Here is a 20,212-nt window from a genome sequence, read left to right on the forward strand (position 1 = left end):
AGATGGGACTTGGGGTGTGAATTTCTTTATATTACCCCTTTGTTTCATTTTATTTTGCTTTCTGTTTTTGAGACAGGGTCTCACCATGCTGCCCAGGCTAGACTTGAACTCACATTCCTCCTGCCTCAGCATCCCGAGTGGTGGGACCATACAGACACACCACCAGGTCTGACACATTTCTTTGAAGCCTTCTGCATTACCTTTAAATGAACACGTAGTCACATTTCTGTTCTCTGACGCGTCTCGTTTACGTTAAAGAAACAGTTGGCGTCAGATCTGAATGGATAATGAGTTGGCCCCTGTCTGCTTTGAGGGCTCCGGGGATTTCCCAGAACCTCCTCTCTAGCCACAAGTGACTGCCAGGTTCCACACAGGGCCAGAGCGCCCCCTAGGGACACTATCAGGAACTGGCCCACTCCAGCAGGCTATTTCCCAGGTTTGAAATCAGCTTGCCTGTGCACCAGGCTACCCCACCCCTGAGGACCTCGTGGTCTTGGAAGGGCCCCAGGCACAGCATGGGGGAGGGGCGGTGTGTGGGTAGAGACTTACAAAGGAGGAGATGACTTCCTGGAGGGAGCATTTGAGAAGGTCTCCAGGGACTACTGATATAGTGGCAGAGGGGGGACCTTGGGGGACAGCTACAAAACTGAGGTTATATGAAGGACAACAGCCTCAGAGGCTAGAAGTGACTGACAGCCGGAAGCAAGGCAGCTCACCGCTCAGAGACAGGCATGGAGCCTGTCTCTGTCCAGTGGGCTCAGCTGTGGTGAAGCCGAGCTATTCAGACAGGCTGGAGGCCGCAGCAGCTTGGTCAGTTACCTCGCAGCACAGCTCCCCATGGAGACCTGCCGTGACTTTAAAGCTGGCACATTAGAGAGTGGGGATGTGGAAGGAAGCTCATTTCAGGGCTGCAGGGCACCTCGCCTGTGGACCATGCCCAGAGCGTTCTGGTCACTGAGAAGGATGGAGGAACCACAAAACTACAGCAAAGCCCACACTGTGGAGAGAATGGTGGCGGACTGAGGTTGGTGAGCTCAGGAGGAAGATGGTAATGTTGGTGATGACCCTGAGGGCTTGGAGACTTGAGGCCTCTCTCTTGCAGATGGCGGGAGGAGGGCAGTGTTTGAAGAGGCCTAGCTGGTGAGTCAGCCCTTAGCGGGGGCTGGATCCAGGGAAGGGCCCGCACACCGCTGGCCTAGTAGTAGGTCCCTCCAAGGTGGCTTCAGGGTTGGACATGAGGTGCTGACTGCTGAGAGCTTTCTTTCACAGTCTTGACTCTAGCAAGGCCTTCCTGAGCTCACTTAGCCTCCTAGCAACACACACCCCTGGGGTTCAGAGCTGCCTGTGGGGCTGCGGAAGCTGTTTTTCTCAGGCTGGCTTTTCCATCCAGAGATGGCAAGGCTGCTTCCCATGTGGCAGCTCGCATCTCCTTGGTGGCAAAGAAGCAATGATCAATGACTGACTGCAGGAACGAGCCCACGCTCGTTTTTTACTATCTATGCTTCCGATTCTCATTTTGCTTAAAATCTCCCAGCCAGTCAGGTGGCTCATGCCTTTAATCCCAGCACTAGGGACGCAGAGGCAGGCAGATCTCTGTGAGTTGGAGGTCAGCTGGTCTACAGAGTTCCAGGACAGCCAAGGCTACACAGAGAAACCCTGTCTTGAAAAACAAACAAACAAAAAAGATCTTCTAGCCAATGGCGGTCAAACTCCAAGAGTTCACCTCTCCATCCACTTTGCTGAGACCCTCCTCAGAGGAGGTAGATTCTGCCTTGCCTCCTTTGGGGGACTCAGGCAGCCTAGAGCAATGCATGGTGCTAGTGTTCCTCCCCAAGCCGTAGCCATGGTGGCTGGAGGGGATGGCTCAGCAGTTAAGACCTCTGGCTGCTCCTCCAGAGAAACTACAAACTGAAGATACGGGGACACTCTAAAGTCAGAATCTCAGGTCTTGGCTCACGGCCTCCTTTTTCTTCCCAATGCTCGGGACTGACCCTGAAGGCTCTTCCTATGGTGTGTGTGCATGTGCGTGTGTGTGTGTCTACTGAACTACTCCTCCAACCCCCAGAATTCCTTACTGCCCCCTCCCTGGTGAGGAGTGTTCTGTAGGGGGTGGTGTAGCTCAAGGATTTGGAAGTCAGGGTTAGCTTTGTGTGGAGGTGTGTGTGGTGTATGGGGTGTGTGTCTGGGGGGGCTCTGTGACATGGGAACATGAAACTCACCTTGTGAGACAACATGGAAGTCCCCAGCTCAGAGCTCCCAAGTCCTTGCTGTCATAACCCGGACCCCCTATGAGAGGAGACCCCAGCCCGGTGCAGCTCACCTCATAGATGTTGAACTGACTCTGGCCCCGCGCCAGCTCTCGGTAGCTGGTGGTGAACTCCCCAATGAAGTCGTGGCTGCAAAGGAAGAGACTGCTGAGCCTGGAGGCCCAGGCTAGGAAAGCCTTAACTCATCCTGGCCTCTCCCGCAGCCTGCCCCTGCCCCCATTCTGCCAGGGCCTCCAACCCAAGTCACAGAGAGCCCAGTGTGGGAAGGGAACTCTCTGTTACTCATGGACCAAGAGAGCCACTTGGCAGAAGACAGGATCCTGGAGGAAGGAGATGCAGGATTGCTTGGGTTCTTACTTAAACGAGTTAGCAAGAAAGGGCATTTGGGGACAGTCACTGCGGAGTGAACGTTGGATGGCAGTCTTGCATTACCGCTCAATATGTCAGGTGGGATAATGGCATTCACAGTTACGTGGGGGAAATGTGCTTATTTTATAGACATGTCTAATGAAATATTTAGGGGTAAAGCCACGATGGAATTTCCTTTAAATTACATTAGTAAAATATAGATAAGGCAAACAGTGAAATTTAACAATTGTCAGATTCAGATGATGGATTAAAGGCATTCATTACCTCCTCCTTGCGGAGACAGGTTTCCATTAACACAGCCTCGCTATGGAGCTCTGGCTGGCCTGAAACTTTCTAATGTAGACCAGGCTAGCCTAGCACTCCCAGAGTTCCACTTGCCAATGCCTCCTGAGTGCTGGGCCACACCTTTATTATATAAAAATTTGTTGTTTTTATTTATTTCAATTTTGGGCTTTTGGAGACGTAGTTTTGTGTATCCCAGTTTGGTTGTGCAGCCAATGATGACTTTGAACTCCTGATCCCTGTCTCTACTTCCAGAGTGCTGGGATGACAGGGATGGCCACTCTGTGTCACTAATGGCCACTGTCTTGTTATTTTATTCATTTGGTGATATCTCCCCATTGTATTGCCCAGGTTGGTCTCAAGCTTCAATTCTCCCACCTTAGACTCCTGAATTGTGGGGATTAGAGGTCCACGAGGGCACTTTCCCAACCTTCCTCGGGTGCTGGGATGGAACCCTGGGGCTTGAACATCTTAGACCAGGGCTCTGTCTCTGAGCTACATGCTCTGCTCGGCCATCCGCTAACATTACATTCAGCCAGGTGGCAGGGGTCTTCTCCATTAAACACATCAAGACCTTCCACAAAACAGCCCTCCCTCCTGCCCTGAGTCCTTGCTAGAATGCAGCGCTTAGCAGTCTAGCTGGGGTGTCCTCCGGCTGGAGCACCCCCTAGCACTCTAGCTGGGGCATCCTCCGGCTGGAGCACCCGTGTCCCTGAAGCCATGCCCTGCTGTGAGCTCACAGTAGTTTTTGTTTGTTTTGATTTTTTAAATTATACAAAGTAGTGGATTTCATTATGGCACTATCATAGATATATACACTTTAGTTTGGGGGGGGTTGTTTAATTCTACTGGTTGTGTGTGTGTGTGTGTGTGTGTGTGTGTTTGAACCACAAGTGAATATGGAGGTCAAAGGGCAACTTTGCGGAGCTGGTTCTGTCTGCCTTTATGTGGGTTTCCTGGATTGAACTCAGGTGTCAGGCTTGTGCTGTGGGTACCTTTGCCCACTGAACCATCTGCCAGCCCTGGGAGCTGATTTATTTAGTTTTAGTACAGGATGGTGTTCAGGGTCTCGCAGATGCTAAGCTATGGCACCACCATTGAGCTACACCCCCAGCCCCACAGTGTTGACCACAGACTCAAAACTATCGGCCTTCTGGGGATGGTAAGTGGACGGGAGGACCCTGTAGCCCCCGGTGGCTGGCCCTAGTTCCCAGGTAAAGGAGATATATGGAAGATGTCTATAAGGGAACAGGGCAAATCGGGCTAGAAGCGTGACGGAGCTGATCCTGTTGGCTGGAAGGGACGGGGAAGGTGGGGGCGGGCACCACCTTTTATAATACGAACAGCCCCCATCCACAGCCCATATCAGATCTGGGAGATGCCAACTTGACCACCCTTCGGGAGTGCCCCAGCACAGACTAGCCACAAGAAGCCAGGCTACGTCCATATTTGGTTCCACAGACAAGTGGGAGACAGCGAGGGTTCTGGATTCCTGCTCTTGTCCTGTCTAGAAATTGCCAGCCACACTTACCCCTCTGTCCCCAAACAGAAGTCACCCTCCTGCAGGCCAGATCCAGCCCTCCTTAGGCACTTGCCTAGTCCTTCCTGTGCCTCAGAACACCCCGCTGTCGCTGTCCCTACGGTGATTCTCTTCGACCTCTGTCTACTCTCTAAGTTTGCAGTGACCCTTGCTAAACTGTGGGACATCTCTGGGCATCCAGCGTATCCTCTACAGCCTGGCCTTCCTCAGCGCCTAGCCACACAGAGAAAGGAGGCGCCCACGAATGTTCAGTGGCCAACATGAGCGTTTCAGGGCATCCCCATTCTTCATGTGAGGAAGGTGCAGGCATGGGCTGGCTCCTGGCAGCCACGTGGGGGAAAGGAGGGCTCTCAGGTACCCTGCCCCACAGGACCTGCACAGACCTAAGCTACCGGGGTGGCAGGCCTTCCTGTGTGGATTGTGGCCACTCATTCCCAGGAGTACCCAGATGGGCCTGGCTCAGTTTCCCCAGAGCTCCTAGGTCTACTCACCTTCCTTAGCACCTTTCGGCCCCCGCTCTTACCTGCCATCACGATCCCAGTCGTAAACCTCCACCTTGATGGTCCTAGAAAACAAACAGAGAACCCTGGGTAGGATGGGTCTGAGGACAGCCGGGCCAGGACGGACGCACGCAGGCACTCCCTCCACATTCCGAGCCTGTGTGGAAAGAAAGCAACCCAAGAGAGTCCAGGGACCCATCTTGAGACCTTTAAGCAAAGATCTTAGGGCCGAAGGCCACCAAGAGCTATGGTGGGCCATCTTGAGATCTCGAGGACTGGCTGAAGTGGCCTCAGGCCTCTGTTTACCCATCCTCTCCCTGGATGGAGCAGAAGCCTTGGCAGGAAGCCAAACTGGGCATTTACCTGTGGCAGGGCCATGAGGGGGCAGCTCTCACAATGAGGCAGGGAAGCATCTATTAGAGAGGGTCATAAGACAGTTTGGCAGGGAGAATCATGAATGCAGGGGTGTGGGTGGTGAAGAGCCAGCCCCAACCCTGCAGGTCAAGGCAGGACCCGTGGGCCCTGAGCTCCCCACCCCTGAGAAACAGTGTGATTTTCTTCACATTCTAGCCTAGGCTGCTTTAATTAGTTTGTTTTGACTCCTAAGCATGGGGCTGGGTTTTAAGAGCCCATCTTATTTTTAGCAGTGTTCCCATAGCAACAGGCTAGTGGACCAGAAGCAGGAGGAGGGAGGTGGAGGGTTGCCGGTTAACCCTTGTGCGTCTGCTCTGTCCTCTGGGATGCCCAGGCACGTGGGAGCTGCCAGGAAGCACCTACAGGGTCTAGGGCAGGTGAGAGAGGCCCGGAAGCAGGGGTGTCTGGTCTTGAGCTCCACCTGGGACGCACAAAGCCGTTTGAACTGGTTTCTCTTCTAGTAACATCTATCCCACCCGTGGTGTGGTCCATCTTGGCCCTGCCAGAAGTCGACCTGGTAGTTCTGAAGCTCCCAGAAGGGGGCACTGTCTCCTTTCAGATGAATATTTTCAGGCTCCGTGTGAGGGTGGGGGGCAGGGTGCAGATTCATAGAATGGGGGCAGAAGAAAGTTCCAGAATAGAACCCTGGGATGCCTGGAAGGTTATGCAGGGGCTAGCTTTCTGTAAATAAAATAATATGAAGCAGCTATCGAAGCATGGTTTAGATGTGTCCTTTTCTTTCTTATCTTACGGAAACAAACGCTATGGTTCCTTGAGCCAGATTATTACATGGAAGTACAGACTGATGTCAGCACGCCTGAGCTTCTGAAGGTGCTGGAAAGAGGCCAGATGCGACACTGGTGTCTTCGACTTGGACGCTGGACTCACCCATGGGGCCTTGGGGTGGTATTCCTCCCAAGCCACAAGCCCTGACTGTAAAATGGAGACAGTAAGGGCCTCACAGAATAAACAGCTTGCTCTGTGTGTGTGTGGTGGTAGTGGTGGGGTCTAGAAAATTCCTCATTTTCATCTAACCATGCATGAATGCCTTTTCATATGAAATATACTTAAAGCTGGGCAGTGGTGGTGCTCGCTTTTAATCCCAACACTCCGGAGACAGAGACAGGCTGATCTCTTGAGTTTGAGGACAGCCTGGTCTACAGAGGGAGCTACACAGAGAAACCTGGATTGGAAAAGGAAAAAAGGGAAGGGGAGAGGGAGAGAGAGAGGAAATGAGAAAGGGAGAGAAAGAAAAGGAAAAGAAAGAAAGAAAGAAAGAAAGAAAGAAAGAAAGAAAGAAAGAAAGAAACTTAAATGAGGACATTTGAGGAGCCTGGGCTCCTAGACTTTGCAATTTCTGGTTCCCAGATTGACAAGGCTGGAAGTGACCTCAGTGGTATCTAAGTCTGGCCTCTTGGCCAGAGTTCACACAGCCCGCCATTCTCAAAGCTTGAGGTTTTGGAGGGACACTGGTGACTGGTGGCCTGTGCTGATGGCCTCCACTTCATTTCCACAGGATGAAGCAGAGCCCTAAGGGTACAACACTGTGAATGTCCAGAGCCACCCAGCTGTGAAGACAAGTACAGGTCCCTGCCTTCCAGCCCCGCCTGTGAGGCTGAAGGGAGCCTCCCTGCTTGGCTAGTTATAGCTACCATTTTCTTAGTCTCCCAGCTCATCACAGAGACCTTCAGAGACTGGTAAGGGAAACCTCTCCTCTGGCCACCAGCCTCTTGGGAGATTAGGTAAGTGACAACCACATGTCAGAAGCTCTCTTAGGTCCCTAGTTATGGTGACAGTCCTTGGTATCAACAAAAGTACTTTTGAGAAATTGATGAGAAAACTGTCCTTCAGTCTTGCAGCTAAGCCCCTTGTGGTGGCCCCAGCACTTGGGTGGTAGAGGCAGGTGGATCTCTATGAGTTGGAGGTCAACCTGGTCTATGTACCAAGCTCTAGGCCAGTCAAGGCTACACAGAGAGACTCCAAACAAAAAAACCAACAACCACCAACCAAATGAAAAAAGTCCTGTAGCTGGTGGAGGTCCCCTAACACTTTAGAGAAATGGACTACCCTGGTGACAGGAACTGTTGTCCCACAGAACACAAAAGGAGGTACTGGATGTGTGGTGGTGAGCTCTGTGGACAGACACTGGGGCCAAGGCTGCCACCCTGAGTTTGATCCCTGGGATCCATACGGTAGAAGGAAAGAACTGACGCCTGAAAGTTGACCTCTGCCCTCCACAGGTGCACCATGGCACAGCAGCTTCCTCCTCCACTAGTAAATACACACACGTAATAAACAATTAGATCTCAGAGTTGAAGGGGCTGAAATATTTCACTGGCTGCGATTCTGGCTGTGAATGGCTCTGCAAACTCCTCCAAGCTGCCCCAGTATGCTGCAGAACCACTGGCCTCTTCAGACTGGACAGGGCTCTCACCCTGATTGATTTAGAATCGGCAGGTCCAGGGTGCAGTGTGGGCAGGGTGGGGGCTAGAAGTTCCCCAGGGGATGGGAACTGGCAACTGAGGATGGCTGTGAGATCCCTGGGTGCTGGTTTGGCCTCAACCTAGGCTCCTGGGCTGCTGTGGCCTGGGAGGGTCTGCAGAGCTCAGAGGCCGTATTTCCAGGCTGAGCCTGGGTGGGGAAGAAAGTGGAGAACAGCCCCCATGGAGCAGCCCCAGGTACAAGAAGGCCTGGAGAGAAACTGGTTGTCGCTGTCTACACTCTGTTGCGAGCCCAGGTCACAGCAGATGGGGCTTGGGACCTCTGGGCCTAGGCTCTGCAAGCTAGTCTGGCTGTGACTTATCCTTAAGACCCAGGAAAATGAGCTTGTGGGTGAGGGATAAGAAAACAGACCACAGCGGCCCATAAAACCAACATCTCCTTTGGCACAAACAGGCTGAGAACTCAGAGTCCCAGGGGAGGCAGTGAGAAGGGCAGGGACGGGCATTGCTCTGGGGACAGTAGCCCAGGGCAGTGCCCCAGATCCTGTGGGTCTGTCTGTGTAGCCCTGAGGGCTCCACGGGGGACTCTGTTCCTCTGTACATTTTCGGACAGTTACTGGCTCTGTGAAGGTGCTGTCTCCAGCCACCCTGCAGGCACCGAGACATTTATCTCTGTCCCTGTCGGGCCAACTCAAGCTTTTTTCCATCGCCAGACAATCCTATGGTTTGTGAGAACATCCTCCATGGCTCAGAGATTATTGTTTTGCTCACTGTCATAGGCTTGGCTTCGAGAAAGGTGCCTGGCAGATAGCAGGGACATAACGAACACTTGCCAGCTGGCAGGGTGGCCTGACACCTCTGTGAACAGACTATGCCGTAACCTTCCCTGGCTTCAGAAAAACACCCAAGGAGGCATCTGAGCATGCTCAGAGTGGAAAATCAGGAGTCAGTGTCCCAGGCCCCTGACAGCCAGGGCTGGAACCATAAAGTCACATCAAAGTGAGATGCGTAGGGTAGGGAAGCAGGTGAAATCTCCAGGCCTCCTCCCTGAGTACCATAGTATACACTGTTGTGGAATATCACTTTAACTAGGCAAAGATGTGTTACATGTTTATGTTACAGAATATTACTCTAACCATATAAAGGTGTGTTACTTTTGTTTATGTTGCAGAATATTACTCTAACTATATAAAGATGTGTTACTTTTGTTTATGTTGCAGAATATTACTCTAACTATATAAAGATGTGTTACTTTTGTTTATGTTGCAGAATATTACTCTAACCATATAAAGATGTGTTACTTTTGTTTATGTTGCAGAATATTACTTTAACCATATAAAGATGTGTTACATTTGTTTATGTTGCAGAATATTACTCTAACCATATAAAGGTGTGTTACTTTTGTTTATGTTGCAGAATATTACTTTAACCATATAAAGATGTGTTACATTTGTTTATGTTGCAGAATATTACTCTAACCATATAAAGGTGTGTTACTTTTGTTTATGTTACAGAATATTACTTTAACCATATATAGGTGTGTTACTTTTGTTTACGATGCAGACTATTTAACCATATAAAGGTGTGTTACTTTTGTTTACGATGCAGACTATTTAACCATATAAAGCTGTGTTACATTTGTTTATATTGCATTTGTTTAATTATGTAAAGTTGCGTTGCGGGTTCACCTTGTTGGCCTAAGGTACTTGATTGGTTTATTAAATAGCCGATAGCTAAGCATTAGAGCTTTAGAAGGTGCTGGTGGGCAGAGAGAATAAGGAGGAGAAATCTAGGCTGGGGAGAATGAGGGAGAAAGAGAGGGAAATGCCCTAGAGCCAGCCAGTTGGACGTGGGACATGGAGGAAGTAGTGAAAACAGGACAAACAGAATGAAAGAAAGGTTAAAAAAAGGCCTGAGGCAAAACATAGATGAAGAGAAACAGGTTAATTGAAGTTACAAGAGCTAGTGGGACAAATACAGATAAGGCCGAGCATTCATAACTAAGTCCCCGTGTCATGATTTGGGAGTCAGAGGCCCATAAGCAAGCCTGTTACAATATACTGCAGTCCCTCTGGACCATGGCAGTAAGAATGGCGATTCAGGGCAGGAGAAGAGATGTTTCCAGGCTGCTTACAAGGCCCTAGGCTGACAGGCCCTCAAGGCTTTCTCTCCCCTAGCTGATACCCTGAGAGAAACTGTCGTGAGGGAAAGAACACATCTCGCCATCGTCACAGGGAGTTGGGTATGGACTGTCCCATTCAAGACTGTACGTGGGGCTGTTAAGGCAGCCATACCTGAGACCTTTGGTTGTGAGCTTGGCCCCTCCCTGTGCCACAGCTCAGAGTTCAGTGGCCCCAAGAGAAGCAAGAGGCCAGTGTTGGAATACTCTCAGCTCAGATGAGTTCTCAGCACCTTAGTTCCCACGTGTACAGTGTGTACGCTCACTGTCATGGTGCGAGGGGATAACAGCAGCCTAGCCCAGGCGGACCTGGTTTACTCACAGAAGGCTAGGACAGAGGACAGAGTCTGGGAACACCAGGGAATGAACGACTTCTTGTTTCCTGGGCCTTGTCTGCTACCCTACGGCTGGAGGGGTTCAGATGCTACCACCTCCTTTGACTTGAGCTCTGCTCAGCTGGGCCATTCAGGTTTGGCTTAGACACATGGGAAAGTGGCAAGAGGGTCCCCAGACCAGGGATGAGCCCAGAGGTGCCATCTACAGAAGGGAAGGCACTGTCTTGCTCTGACACAGACTTTGACCCTCCATCTGTGAAATGGGCACATCATGAGGGATGATCCGAAGGTTATTTCTCACCATGTAAGAAAACGTGTATAGGGGCTGGAGAGATGGCTCAGTGGTTAAGAGCACTGCCTGCTCTTCCAAAGGTCCTGAGTTCAATTCCTGGCAACCACATGGTGGCTCACAACCATCTGTAATAAGGTCTGGTGCCCTCTTCTGGCCTGCAGACATACAGACAGAATATTGTGTACATAATGAAAAAGAAAGAAAGAAAGAAAGAAAGAAAGAAAGAAAGAAAGAAAGAAAGAAAGAAAAGAAAACGTGTATAGGCCAATCGAGACCAGTGAGACTCACGTCCTAAGTATCCCATAATTTTTTTTTAAAGATTTATTAAGTATCCAATGTACTGCTGGCAAGGAAGGTACCAGGTCTCATTACAGATGGTTGTGAGCCACCATGTGGTTGCTGGGAATTGAACTCGGGACCTCTGGAAGAGCAGCCAGTGCTCTTACCCTCTGAGCCATCTCTCCAGCCCAGTATCCCATAATTTTAACAGCATGAACTGCTTCCACTTCATCTTTCTGGGGTACTGTACTCTCTCAGTACAGACATCCAGCCTTCCAGTATGTTCTCCTTGCTTAGCTCCCTGGCAGCGGCCCTTCCTCAGCCCTCTTGACCCACCCCACCTTCTCTTCACTGCTCTGGGCCTGTGGCCTCACTGACTGGTCTCTGACTCCTCCCCTGGGAGCTGTGCCTGGCCTTCAGACATCCACATCCCAGGATTAGCATCATGGCAGCAGTGGCCGTGACAGCTCATCTCCAAACACAAATACAACTTCCCTAACCTAGGATTGTTCTCTCCAAATTGGCTGTGGGTTGCCTGCGGGCTGTGACACAACAAAAACAAACCAAACCAAAGCCTGCTCAGACTCAGCCTGTTCAGTAAGAGTCTGGCCCCGTCACCCTCCCGTCGCTCGGCACCACCCTTGGAGGCCTGCAATGCCAAGGGAGAGCAAAGCACAGGCCTGCGCCCGCCAAACAGACATCAAGGCCTTTTGAACCTTCCTTCTTGCCATTCCCTGCACCCTCTCCTCTCTGAACCATTTGAGATTAATGCCAAAAGAACCTTGAAATGTTTTAAGGATTGAAACAACCTCACCGGGGTGTCCCCATCTCAGGTCCCTGGAGTTCAAGCCCCTCATCTCTGAACAAAGTTCTCTGAGCCTCCCCAGATGCCCTGTCATACTGTGCCATGGCCATTTAGAAACAGATTTTAGAGCCAGCAAGCACCAACTCCTGTGACTCCAGCATGGCTGGAAGTACTGTGTTGGATGGCCCCCAGTCACCATGGCTGGAAGCACAGTGCTGGACGGCCCCCAGTCACCATGGCTGGAAGTACAGTGCTGGACGGCCCCCAGTCACCATGGCTGGAAGCACAAAGCTGGACGGCCCCAGTCCACTCTGGGACTCAACTTCTCACCTACGCTGCAAGCCATCCCGGATTGCTGGGAGGATGGACTCCCCACCAGCCTGGGGCAACTTGAGAAGTCAGTGGGCCCCCAAAGTACCCAGCACAGTGACACCTTGTTCTGAGTCTGCCAGAGAGCATACAGGACAGGGACAGTGGCCTCCGACATGGCACCTCCTTAGTGGGTGCTTGGGGCAATTCCAGGCCAGGGTAGGGTCAGCCAGACACTGGCCCCTGAATTAATTCTGCCGCCAATCATGTCACAGTCAATCTGTGCCCAGCGTGGAGAAAGAGAGCCAGCCACCCTGGAGGAAGATGGAGCTGGGCTCGGGCCTGTCTGCCCTTCCCACCACCCGCCTCCTCCAGGGGACAAGCCAGGCCCACTCACGCTGTCCCTCCCTGTACATCTCTGATACAGCTGGAGCCCGGCAGCCTCTCCCTAGGAAGACTGTCCTGCCTGCTCTCCCATCTTCTCCAGGCTCTCCACCCTTTCCAGGCCCCTTGCCCAGTACCCACACCCCCAACCTTCCAGCTATCCCCAGTCGTCCCCTTCCCAATTCCAGGTGTCTACCAGGGGTTTGTTTAACAACAGCATTCACATTTGGGCCCCAGTTCATTCTGCAACGATGACTTAGCTGTCTCTGGAACTTGTGTATGTCTGCGCTCCCATGGTCAGACCGGGAGATCCCAGAAGGTAGAGACAGGCATCTGTCCTTGAATGCCACATAGTCAGGGACTCAGCGATGGGCATAGGACACTAAATACCTAGGGAACAGACTGCTGTGTTTCTGTCCCAGGCAAGAGGATGAGCTCTTGTTAGTGTCCCTGGAGGGCAGAGAAGCCAGGGCCTTCGTCCAGGAATTGATGGAACCAGACGCAAAGATCACAGCCAAGCACCAGCCCAAACTCTGGCAATCCAGTCAAAGAGAGGAGGAGGGAATCCATGAACAAGTGAGATCAAGCTCATGGAAAATCATCAGCTCTGGACAGACAGCTGAGGGGCCTCTGTATGTGTGGGAACCCTGGCACTAGGTCCAGGATCTATCCCAGGGGCAGAAGCTAGTTTGTTAGAACCCATGCTCTATGGTGGGATGCCATGTTCAGCCTTAACGCAGAGGTGAGGGGCCTGGTCCTGCCCCAAATTACTGTACCAAACTGTGTTGACTCCCCACGGGAGCCCTTACCTGTTGGGAGGAGTGGATGGAGGGTGGGCTGGGGGGCACGAGGAGGGATGGAGGGAGAACATTGATTGGAATGTAAAATGAATTAAAAAATTAAATATTAAAAATGTTCCTGGAGGGAAACAGGCACCAGGAGGCCATCCATCCACCCACCACCCCCATACATATACCCTTGGAAACCCTGTGCAGAGTCCTAGTGTACCCCAAGGTGTCTTTTCTGATGCCCCAGGGTTTCTGAGGGAGCGGCCAGCAGACACCCCACTTCTGCAGCCAGTGTTTAGGTGACTTCAGGAAAACCAATACTCTTGCGGCACCCATCCGACCTGCCCCCCTGCTTTCTCCAGCACCTTCTGCAGTGAATAATGACATGTTTCTCTGTATGATTACTGGATTAATGTCTGCCTCCCCCACCAACACTTAAGCTCCGTGACGCTGGGTAGAGGGTGAGGTGGGCACATTTGCTCCCAGCTGACTTCCCAGTTAGATCTAGCACGTGGCAGGGGCTCAGTAAATGAGCAGACAGGATGGGGATGCTGACTGTGACATGCCATCACTCCTGCTGGCCTCCTGTGAGCCCTGGGAGGGCAGCAGGATTCCCAGGCTCATTTTCCAGGGAAGGACAGTCGGGAGACCGACAGGTGAGAGCTCGCCTGGGCTGACTGCTCCCTTAGTCAGGCACTGGTACCAATGCACAATGAGGAAGAGGACAGCCTTCATGCAATATGATGAAACCGTTCATAAATCTTGTCGCCCTCGTCCCTCACTGATGCCCACCAGGTTGGCCGGGACTGTCCCTGAGATCCTGACTCCAGAGACCAGTGGCCAAGAGTAAGGTTGCTGGAGATAGGCCTTTCCTAACTCTACTCCACCCTATCCCTTATCTCTGCTGCCATCCAGGGAAATAGAGAACGGGACATCCCAGGTACCCGCATGCTCTCCCCTTGAAGAGAAGGCTCTCCATCTCACCTGTCGTAGTCCCCGTTGCACAGGGCCCTCACTGGGATGGAGAAGGTTTGCCACACTGGGTTGAGGGTGTTCTTCATGACCTCGGTCTTGTGACAGATGGTGAACCTGGCCAAGAAGAATGGAGGGAAAGGCATCAGGCCGGAGGCTCAGATGACCAATGCCGCAGCCTTCTCTGACTTGTGACAGGAAGAGCCACCCTCAACAGCCATAGCCAGGCTACACATGGCATGGCAGAGAAGTTTCTGAAGGAGGCAGGGCCCCGACTGGAGCAGCGCATCTAGCGGGGAGCGTCAGGGGCCTGAGTTCTAGCTACCGTCCTAGGGCCAGCCTACTGTGCGACTCTGACCAAGTCCTTTCTCTCTGGGCAGTTCCTTTCCTGGGAACCCGGGAGCTGAACCTCGGGGCTAGATGGGTGGGTGTATGCAAGTGTGTGCCTGTGGTCTCCACCCTGGGACATCTTCTCCATTCCCTGGCTTCATCTTTGCACTTCCAGCCAGACATCACCCCCAGAACTTGTGAAACCGCTATGTCTGGAATGTACAAACTCTGACTGTGACAGCCCATGGTCTCTCCCCTGCCAGGCTTCTCCTTCCTGTCTCATTTGTCACCATCTGACATGGTCTAGTTCTCTCCTTCAACATTCTGTCACGATCCATCAGTAAAACTGAAGGTCCGCAAGAACAAAAGGTGTTCCCGATGCAGCCCGGAACAATGGCTGCAGTACTAGACAGCCAATCATCTTTGTTTGTTTGTGATAGGGTCTCCCATCACTTAGGATAGACTTGAACTTCTGATCTTTCTGCCTCTACCTTTCCTGTGCTGGGATTCCAAGTATTATCACCATGCGTAGCCATCAACCACTAAAAAAAAGTGGTGCAGGCCTTCAATCCTAGCTCTGGGGAGGCAGAGGCAGGGGGATCTCTGTGAGTTTGAGGCCAGCCTGATCTACAGTTCCTGGTTCCAGGACAGCCAAGGGCTGTCTGGAAAAACAAACAAACAACAACAAAAAATAAAAATAAAAATTATTCTGTATATGCCTGAGGGAGTTTATATGTACCACACTTTTGCAATCGCCTGTGGAGGTCTGTAGTGGGTGTTGGATCTCCTAGTCCGGTGATACAGGTGATTAGGAGCCACCCACGTGGCTGTTGGGAACCAAATCCAGACTTCCTTCAACAGTAGTAGGCAGTAGGTGCTCTTAAAAGCTGAGCCATCTCTCAAGCCCCAAGTCATATTTTTGTTGTTGTTGTTGGTTTTCCAGACAGTGCTTCTCTTACTACCTCTGGCTTCTGGTCATATTTTAAAAGGAACTGATGGCCGGGCGATGGTGGCGCACACCTTTAATCCCAGCACTCGGGAGGCAGAGGCAGGCGGATCTCTGTGAGTTCGAGACCAGCCTGGTCTACAGAGCTAGTTCCAGGACAGGCTCCAAAGCCACAGAGAAACCCTGTCTTGAAAAACCAAAAAAAAAAAAAAAAAAAAAAAAGGAACTGATGGGGGGCGGGGCTTGTTCGGTAGTAGATGCTTCAAACCATGGGAGCTCTACCTGTAGCAGCCCCTGAGTCTGCTAAAACAGAACATGAGAAAAAACAAAGTGAAAAGGAGCCTCCAGGCATGGTGGCTCACACCTTTGGACCTAGCACTTGGAAGGCAGAGGCCAGCCAAGGCTACAGAGAGACACTGTCTCAAAAAAAAAAAAAAAGAAAGAAAGAAAGAAAGGCGGAGGCGAGGGAGGAGCCAGGTAGGAAAGCAGAACTGTGCTTCTGGGGGAGCCAGTCCACAGCAGGCTTTCCAGTCTGCTGGAGGAAAACCCTCTCTCCTTGGGCCACCCGACACCCTTGAGTACCTCCAGTTGGAATCCAAGAACCTGGTGGTTAACCGTGCAGATGGGCTGTCTCTGCTGCTCCTGCCACGTGTCCTGCCCACTCCCCTTGCCATGCTAGCGACCTATCTCAGGAGCAGCCCTGCCTCCAGGATGGGCAAAGCTCTCTGGGCACCCACCCCGGTGACATTCCAGCTTAGAAAGGTCACCAGGAAGCGCCAGTACCCCTCCTGAGCCCACACAGCCCGCACTGTTTCTTCTTCGGCAATTTTCAAGTCAAAATGTCATTCCTGTCACCAGGCTGAGCGTTTCTCTTCTGTGCTCCTCCACGCCCACCCACTGGAGTGTGAGATCCACGTGGGAGACCTTGTAGCTAACCCTAGAGCTGGAGGAGGGGATGGGCGTTGGGCAGGAGGGGCCCAATGCCTGGGGCTGGGGCAGGTGGCAGAGGACAACAGAGAGACTTGGAGCAGCTGACGGGTGGGGACCCAGACTGCAGAGGCCCCCTGGGCTTCAGGAATCTACCCTGGAACATTCACCCAGTGGCCTCGGTCCCCCCACATAGACCTCTATCCTTCCTGACCAGAAGCAGGTGTCCTAAGCGCCCAGCCCAGTTTCCCTCTATGTTCCTTCCTGGAGCCTGGGTGGTCTCGGTTCTGTCCCAGGCACCAGCTGACAACTGCTTCCTTTAAACTCTGCCATCTTGACTATCAGCTCCATAGGTTTCTCAGCTCCCCTGCTGCACCTGCCTGGCAGGAACCATGCTCACTGTGCCTAGTGGTCCCTGCAGATGGAGCATGGGTGTGGGAGAGTGTCACCCATCTGTCAGACAGATGTGAGTCCCAGTCCTAGGGCCAGCTATGCATCCCCCAGGAAGCCTTCCCGAGTGTCCTTTAGTGGCAAAGTATATGAAGAATGGGTAGGGCTGTGGAAATGGCTCAGGGGGTAAAGGGACTTGTCTAATGACCCGAGTTAATCCCTAGGACCAGGATGGTGCAAAGAGAGGGCCAACTCGCACAAGGTATCTTCTGACACAGATCATAGAGATACACAGACAGACACACAGAGAAAGACACAGTCACACACACAGGCAGAGAAAGATGACACACAGACACACAGTCACACACGCACAGCCACAGACACGTAGACATCCACAGACACACAGACACACACATTTCTTAGACTTGCGCACTCCGCTTCCCGACTGCAGATACAACTGCCTCTAGCTCCTGCTGCCCTGATGGACCTTCCAGCTGTGACCCAAGACAGAGCCCTCCTTAAGTCGCTTTGGTCAGGCTATTCCATCACAGCTGAAGGCGCAGTGACATAGTCACACACAGAGACACTCTGGCAGGGAGCATCCTAGAAGGGCCCTGCAGGCAGCTTGGTTTGGCTCTGGAAGGGCGAGGGTGGAGGTCTGTGGAGGGGTCACTAACATAAAGACAGAGCAGGACAGCTCCAGGACGGCCGGAGTAGCCTGCAGTGCCTACTGCCTCCTGGAAAAGGCCTCAGCCTTGGTCCCCACAGGTCTCCCCCCTCCCTGCCCTGCTCCCACCCACAGCTCAGCCTGGGCACCTCCCACCCGATCCCGTGTCAGTCACAGTCACGAACCCCAGATCCTTCCCACACAGCCTTTCCAGCGCCGCTCTCCTCCCCACAACGCTCCTCTTCTCTCCACCAGGGCCCTGCGGGCCATGGCTCAGCTTCTCCAGAGGGAGTGGACAGTGCTTGGACACCAGAGTAGAGGACCCAAGCCTTTTCCTCCCCCTTCCCCACTCCCACCTCTAAAGCCAAGTCAGACGGTTCAGGAGTATTTGAAGCACCCTGCTGGGAGTCCTCTGAGAGACAAAGCCCTTTGTCATGCAAATGATCACACCTAATTTCCTTTTCAGTAGTTCAGGTTCAAAAATCAGTTTTCTCTTGCACTGAAATACACCTCCTGTCCGCTGCTGCCCTGCCCCCAACACACACACACACACACACACACACACACACACACACACACACACACCACGTGTGCGCATACTGGCATTTCAGCACAAGGGGCCAGTGTGTGCTGGGCTCTGTCTCTGCACAAGGTTGGCTCTCTGGCCCATCCAGCACTCTGCTCCTTGCTCCACCCCAAGGACCCATTTTCTTCCTGGCCGAGTTTCTCCAATTAACCCTCCTGGCCTCATCACTTCAGCCTTCTGTAGAATCCCAGAACCGGCTACCTAAAAGAGACCCTGGAGACCTCATCCACCTGCTTCACTGCGTAGAGGAGAAAACGGGCCCAGAGAGGAGGCATAACTTGCCCTGAGTCAACAGAGCTGGTTGGTGGGGGAGAACCTAAATGCTCAGATCTTCAGCCCAGGGTCTTTCTCTGTGCTGCTTACCTACATTGGCCAGTGTGCTGTGTATGTTTCCCTTAGATCTGGCTTAATAAGGAGGAGGGGAATGCGGTCCTTCAACCCTACAGTTCTGAGGTAGTTCTGCTTGGTAGAGTGTGGGGCTGTGAGGAAAAGTCACCGCTTTGCCTGGTCTGATACAGTCGGGGAACCCTAGAGGGTATTCTGATCTGTGAGGGCAGGGACTGGGTTGTGGCAGCCTGAGGCATTTTTGCTGTCACCCCGTTTTGCACGCTCCCCAGACATACACAGCACCCACCATTGCTGAGTGTCAATGCCAGGTCCCCACCTTGGCTTTATCAGGGCATCAATGCCACACAGCAGGGCCCCAGGGGTGGCCACACACTCCCAGCCCTGCCCAGTGCACAGGTGCCTTGGGATGGGGGCATCAGGGGAACTCACGTTCCATCCTCGTTGCTCCTGTAGAACACCAAGAAGGGGTCGGATTTCCCGAAGAAATCTTTCTTGTCCAACTTATTGGCACAGAACTGCATTGTGGCGACATCCTGGAAAGGAGGGAGGACAGGGTGGTGAGGCAGAGGGATCCCAGGGACTGGCAAGGGCAGTCAGGGTGGTAGCATCTTTTTGTGTTTTTGTTTTTCAGGGCAGATTTTCTCTAACAGCCCTGGCTGTCCTAGAACTCGCTCTGTAGACCAGGCTGGCCTTGAGTTCATAGAGATCCACTTGCCTCTGCCTCCTGAGTGCTGGGATTAAAGGTGTGCGCCACCACTGCCCAGCAGACAGGGTAGCATCTTAAGTATGTTGGCACAAGCCCCAGGCCTAGAGGGCCAGCAGGCTGGAGAAGCAGATAGATCTGAAGTTGCCCTAGGTTTGAACCCCAGCTCTACCAGTTTGGAGCTATGTGACCCCAAGGAAGGCAGATAACCTCTTGGAGCCTCTCCTCGCTGGGTTCACGGGGTGGCAGTGAGAAGCACAGAAGATGGAGGAGAGGAAGCGGTCCATGAGTAATCCCTCCAGTTCTCACCATGGCGACCTAAGGCCATTCTGAGCATGGCCTGCTGAATTTACAGCCTGGCACTGCCCATGATGCCCCATGTCCTCATCTACCTGTGTGGTTCCCAGAGGACACTCGAGGCTACGGGCATCCTCTTCCACTAACACAGTGTTCCCACCCAACACTCTAAGGGGGGTGGGACAAGCCATAAATCAGGGGCCAAAGGCTCATAATGGGGAACAGGTGGGGTGTGGGGAAGGGAATGGGGTGGGGGATAAGGAGAGGCTTACCAAGCTCATCAGGTAGAGCTAATTTTGACCCCCAGACCAGCTCCCTGCCCCACTGCCCTGACATCTGTAAGGAGGCAGCCTGGCCCTGCTAGGCAATCAGAGGCCGAGTCCTGACTCTATGGGGCCTTGTGTGGGGGACACACTCAGGCTGACCCTAAACCAAGTCCGCACAGGAAGTAGCCCAACAGCAGAGCCCAGGAGCAAAGGCTTTTGCTGCAAGACCCCCAAGTGTGGCTCAGGGGTACAATGTTTGTCCTGGGCTCATGGCCAGCATTAGAACAAGAAAAACTGCGGCTACCATTTGCAGGGGGTCACCTACTTTTGGGTGGAAGTATATGAAATTGTCAATAACCAACTGTCATTTGTCTATGAAAATGGCAACATAACAAGGCTGGCTGGGTGGTGGTGGTGCACGCCTTTAATCCCAGCACTGGGGAGGCAGAGGCAGGCAGATGTCAGTGAGTTTGAGGCCAGCCTGGTATACAGAGAGAGTTCCAGGACAGCTAGGACTGTTTCACAGAGAAACCCTGCGCAAAAAAACAACCAACCAGCCAAACAAACAAAAACCAAGGATGTATGTAACATGCCTA

At 52.4% G+C, this 20,212-nt stretch overlaps 1 protein-coding gene across 2 annotated transcripts in view; it reads right to left on the reverse strand.

The window, feature by feature from the left end:
• Cpne5 (copine 5) overlaps positions 1 to 20,212 on the reverse strand; it is an 82,761-nt gene that overhangs the window by 13,135 nt on the left and 49,414 nt on the right. For both annotated transcript variants that reach the window (XM_075979726.1, XM_075979727.1), the window contains 4 exons: positions 18,780 to 18,883; positions 14,169 to 14,273; positions 4,982 to 5,023; positions 2,321 to 2,396 (listed from right to left, as the gene is read on the reverse strand). In XM_075979726.1, the coding sequence (XP_075835841.1) occupies positions 2,321 to 2,396; positions 4,982 to 5,023; positions 14,169 to 14,273; positions 18,780 to 18,883 (327 nt within the window). The remainder of the gene's footprint in view (positions 1 to 2,320; positions 2,397 to 4,981; positions 5,024 to 14,168; positions 14,274 to 18,779; positions 18,884 to 20,212) is intronic.

This window comes from Microtus pennsylvanicus, chromosome 7, assembly GCF_037038515.1.
Source record: "Microtus pennsylvanicus isolate mMicPen1 chromosome 7, mMicPen1.hap1, whole genome shotgun sequence".
NCBI classification, from domain to species: Eukaryota; Metazoa; Chordata; class Mammalia; order Rodentia; family Cricetidae; genus Microtus; species Microtus pennsylvanicus.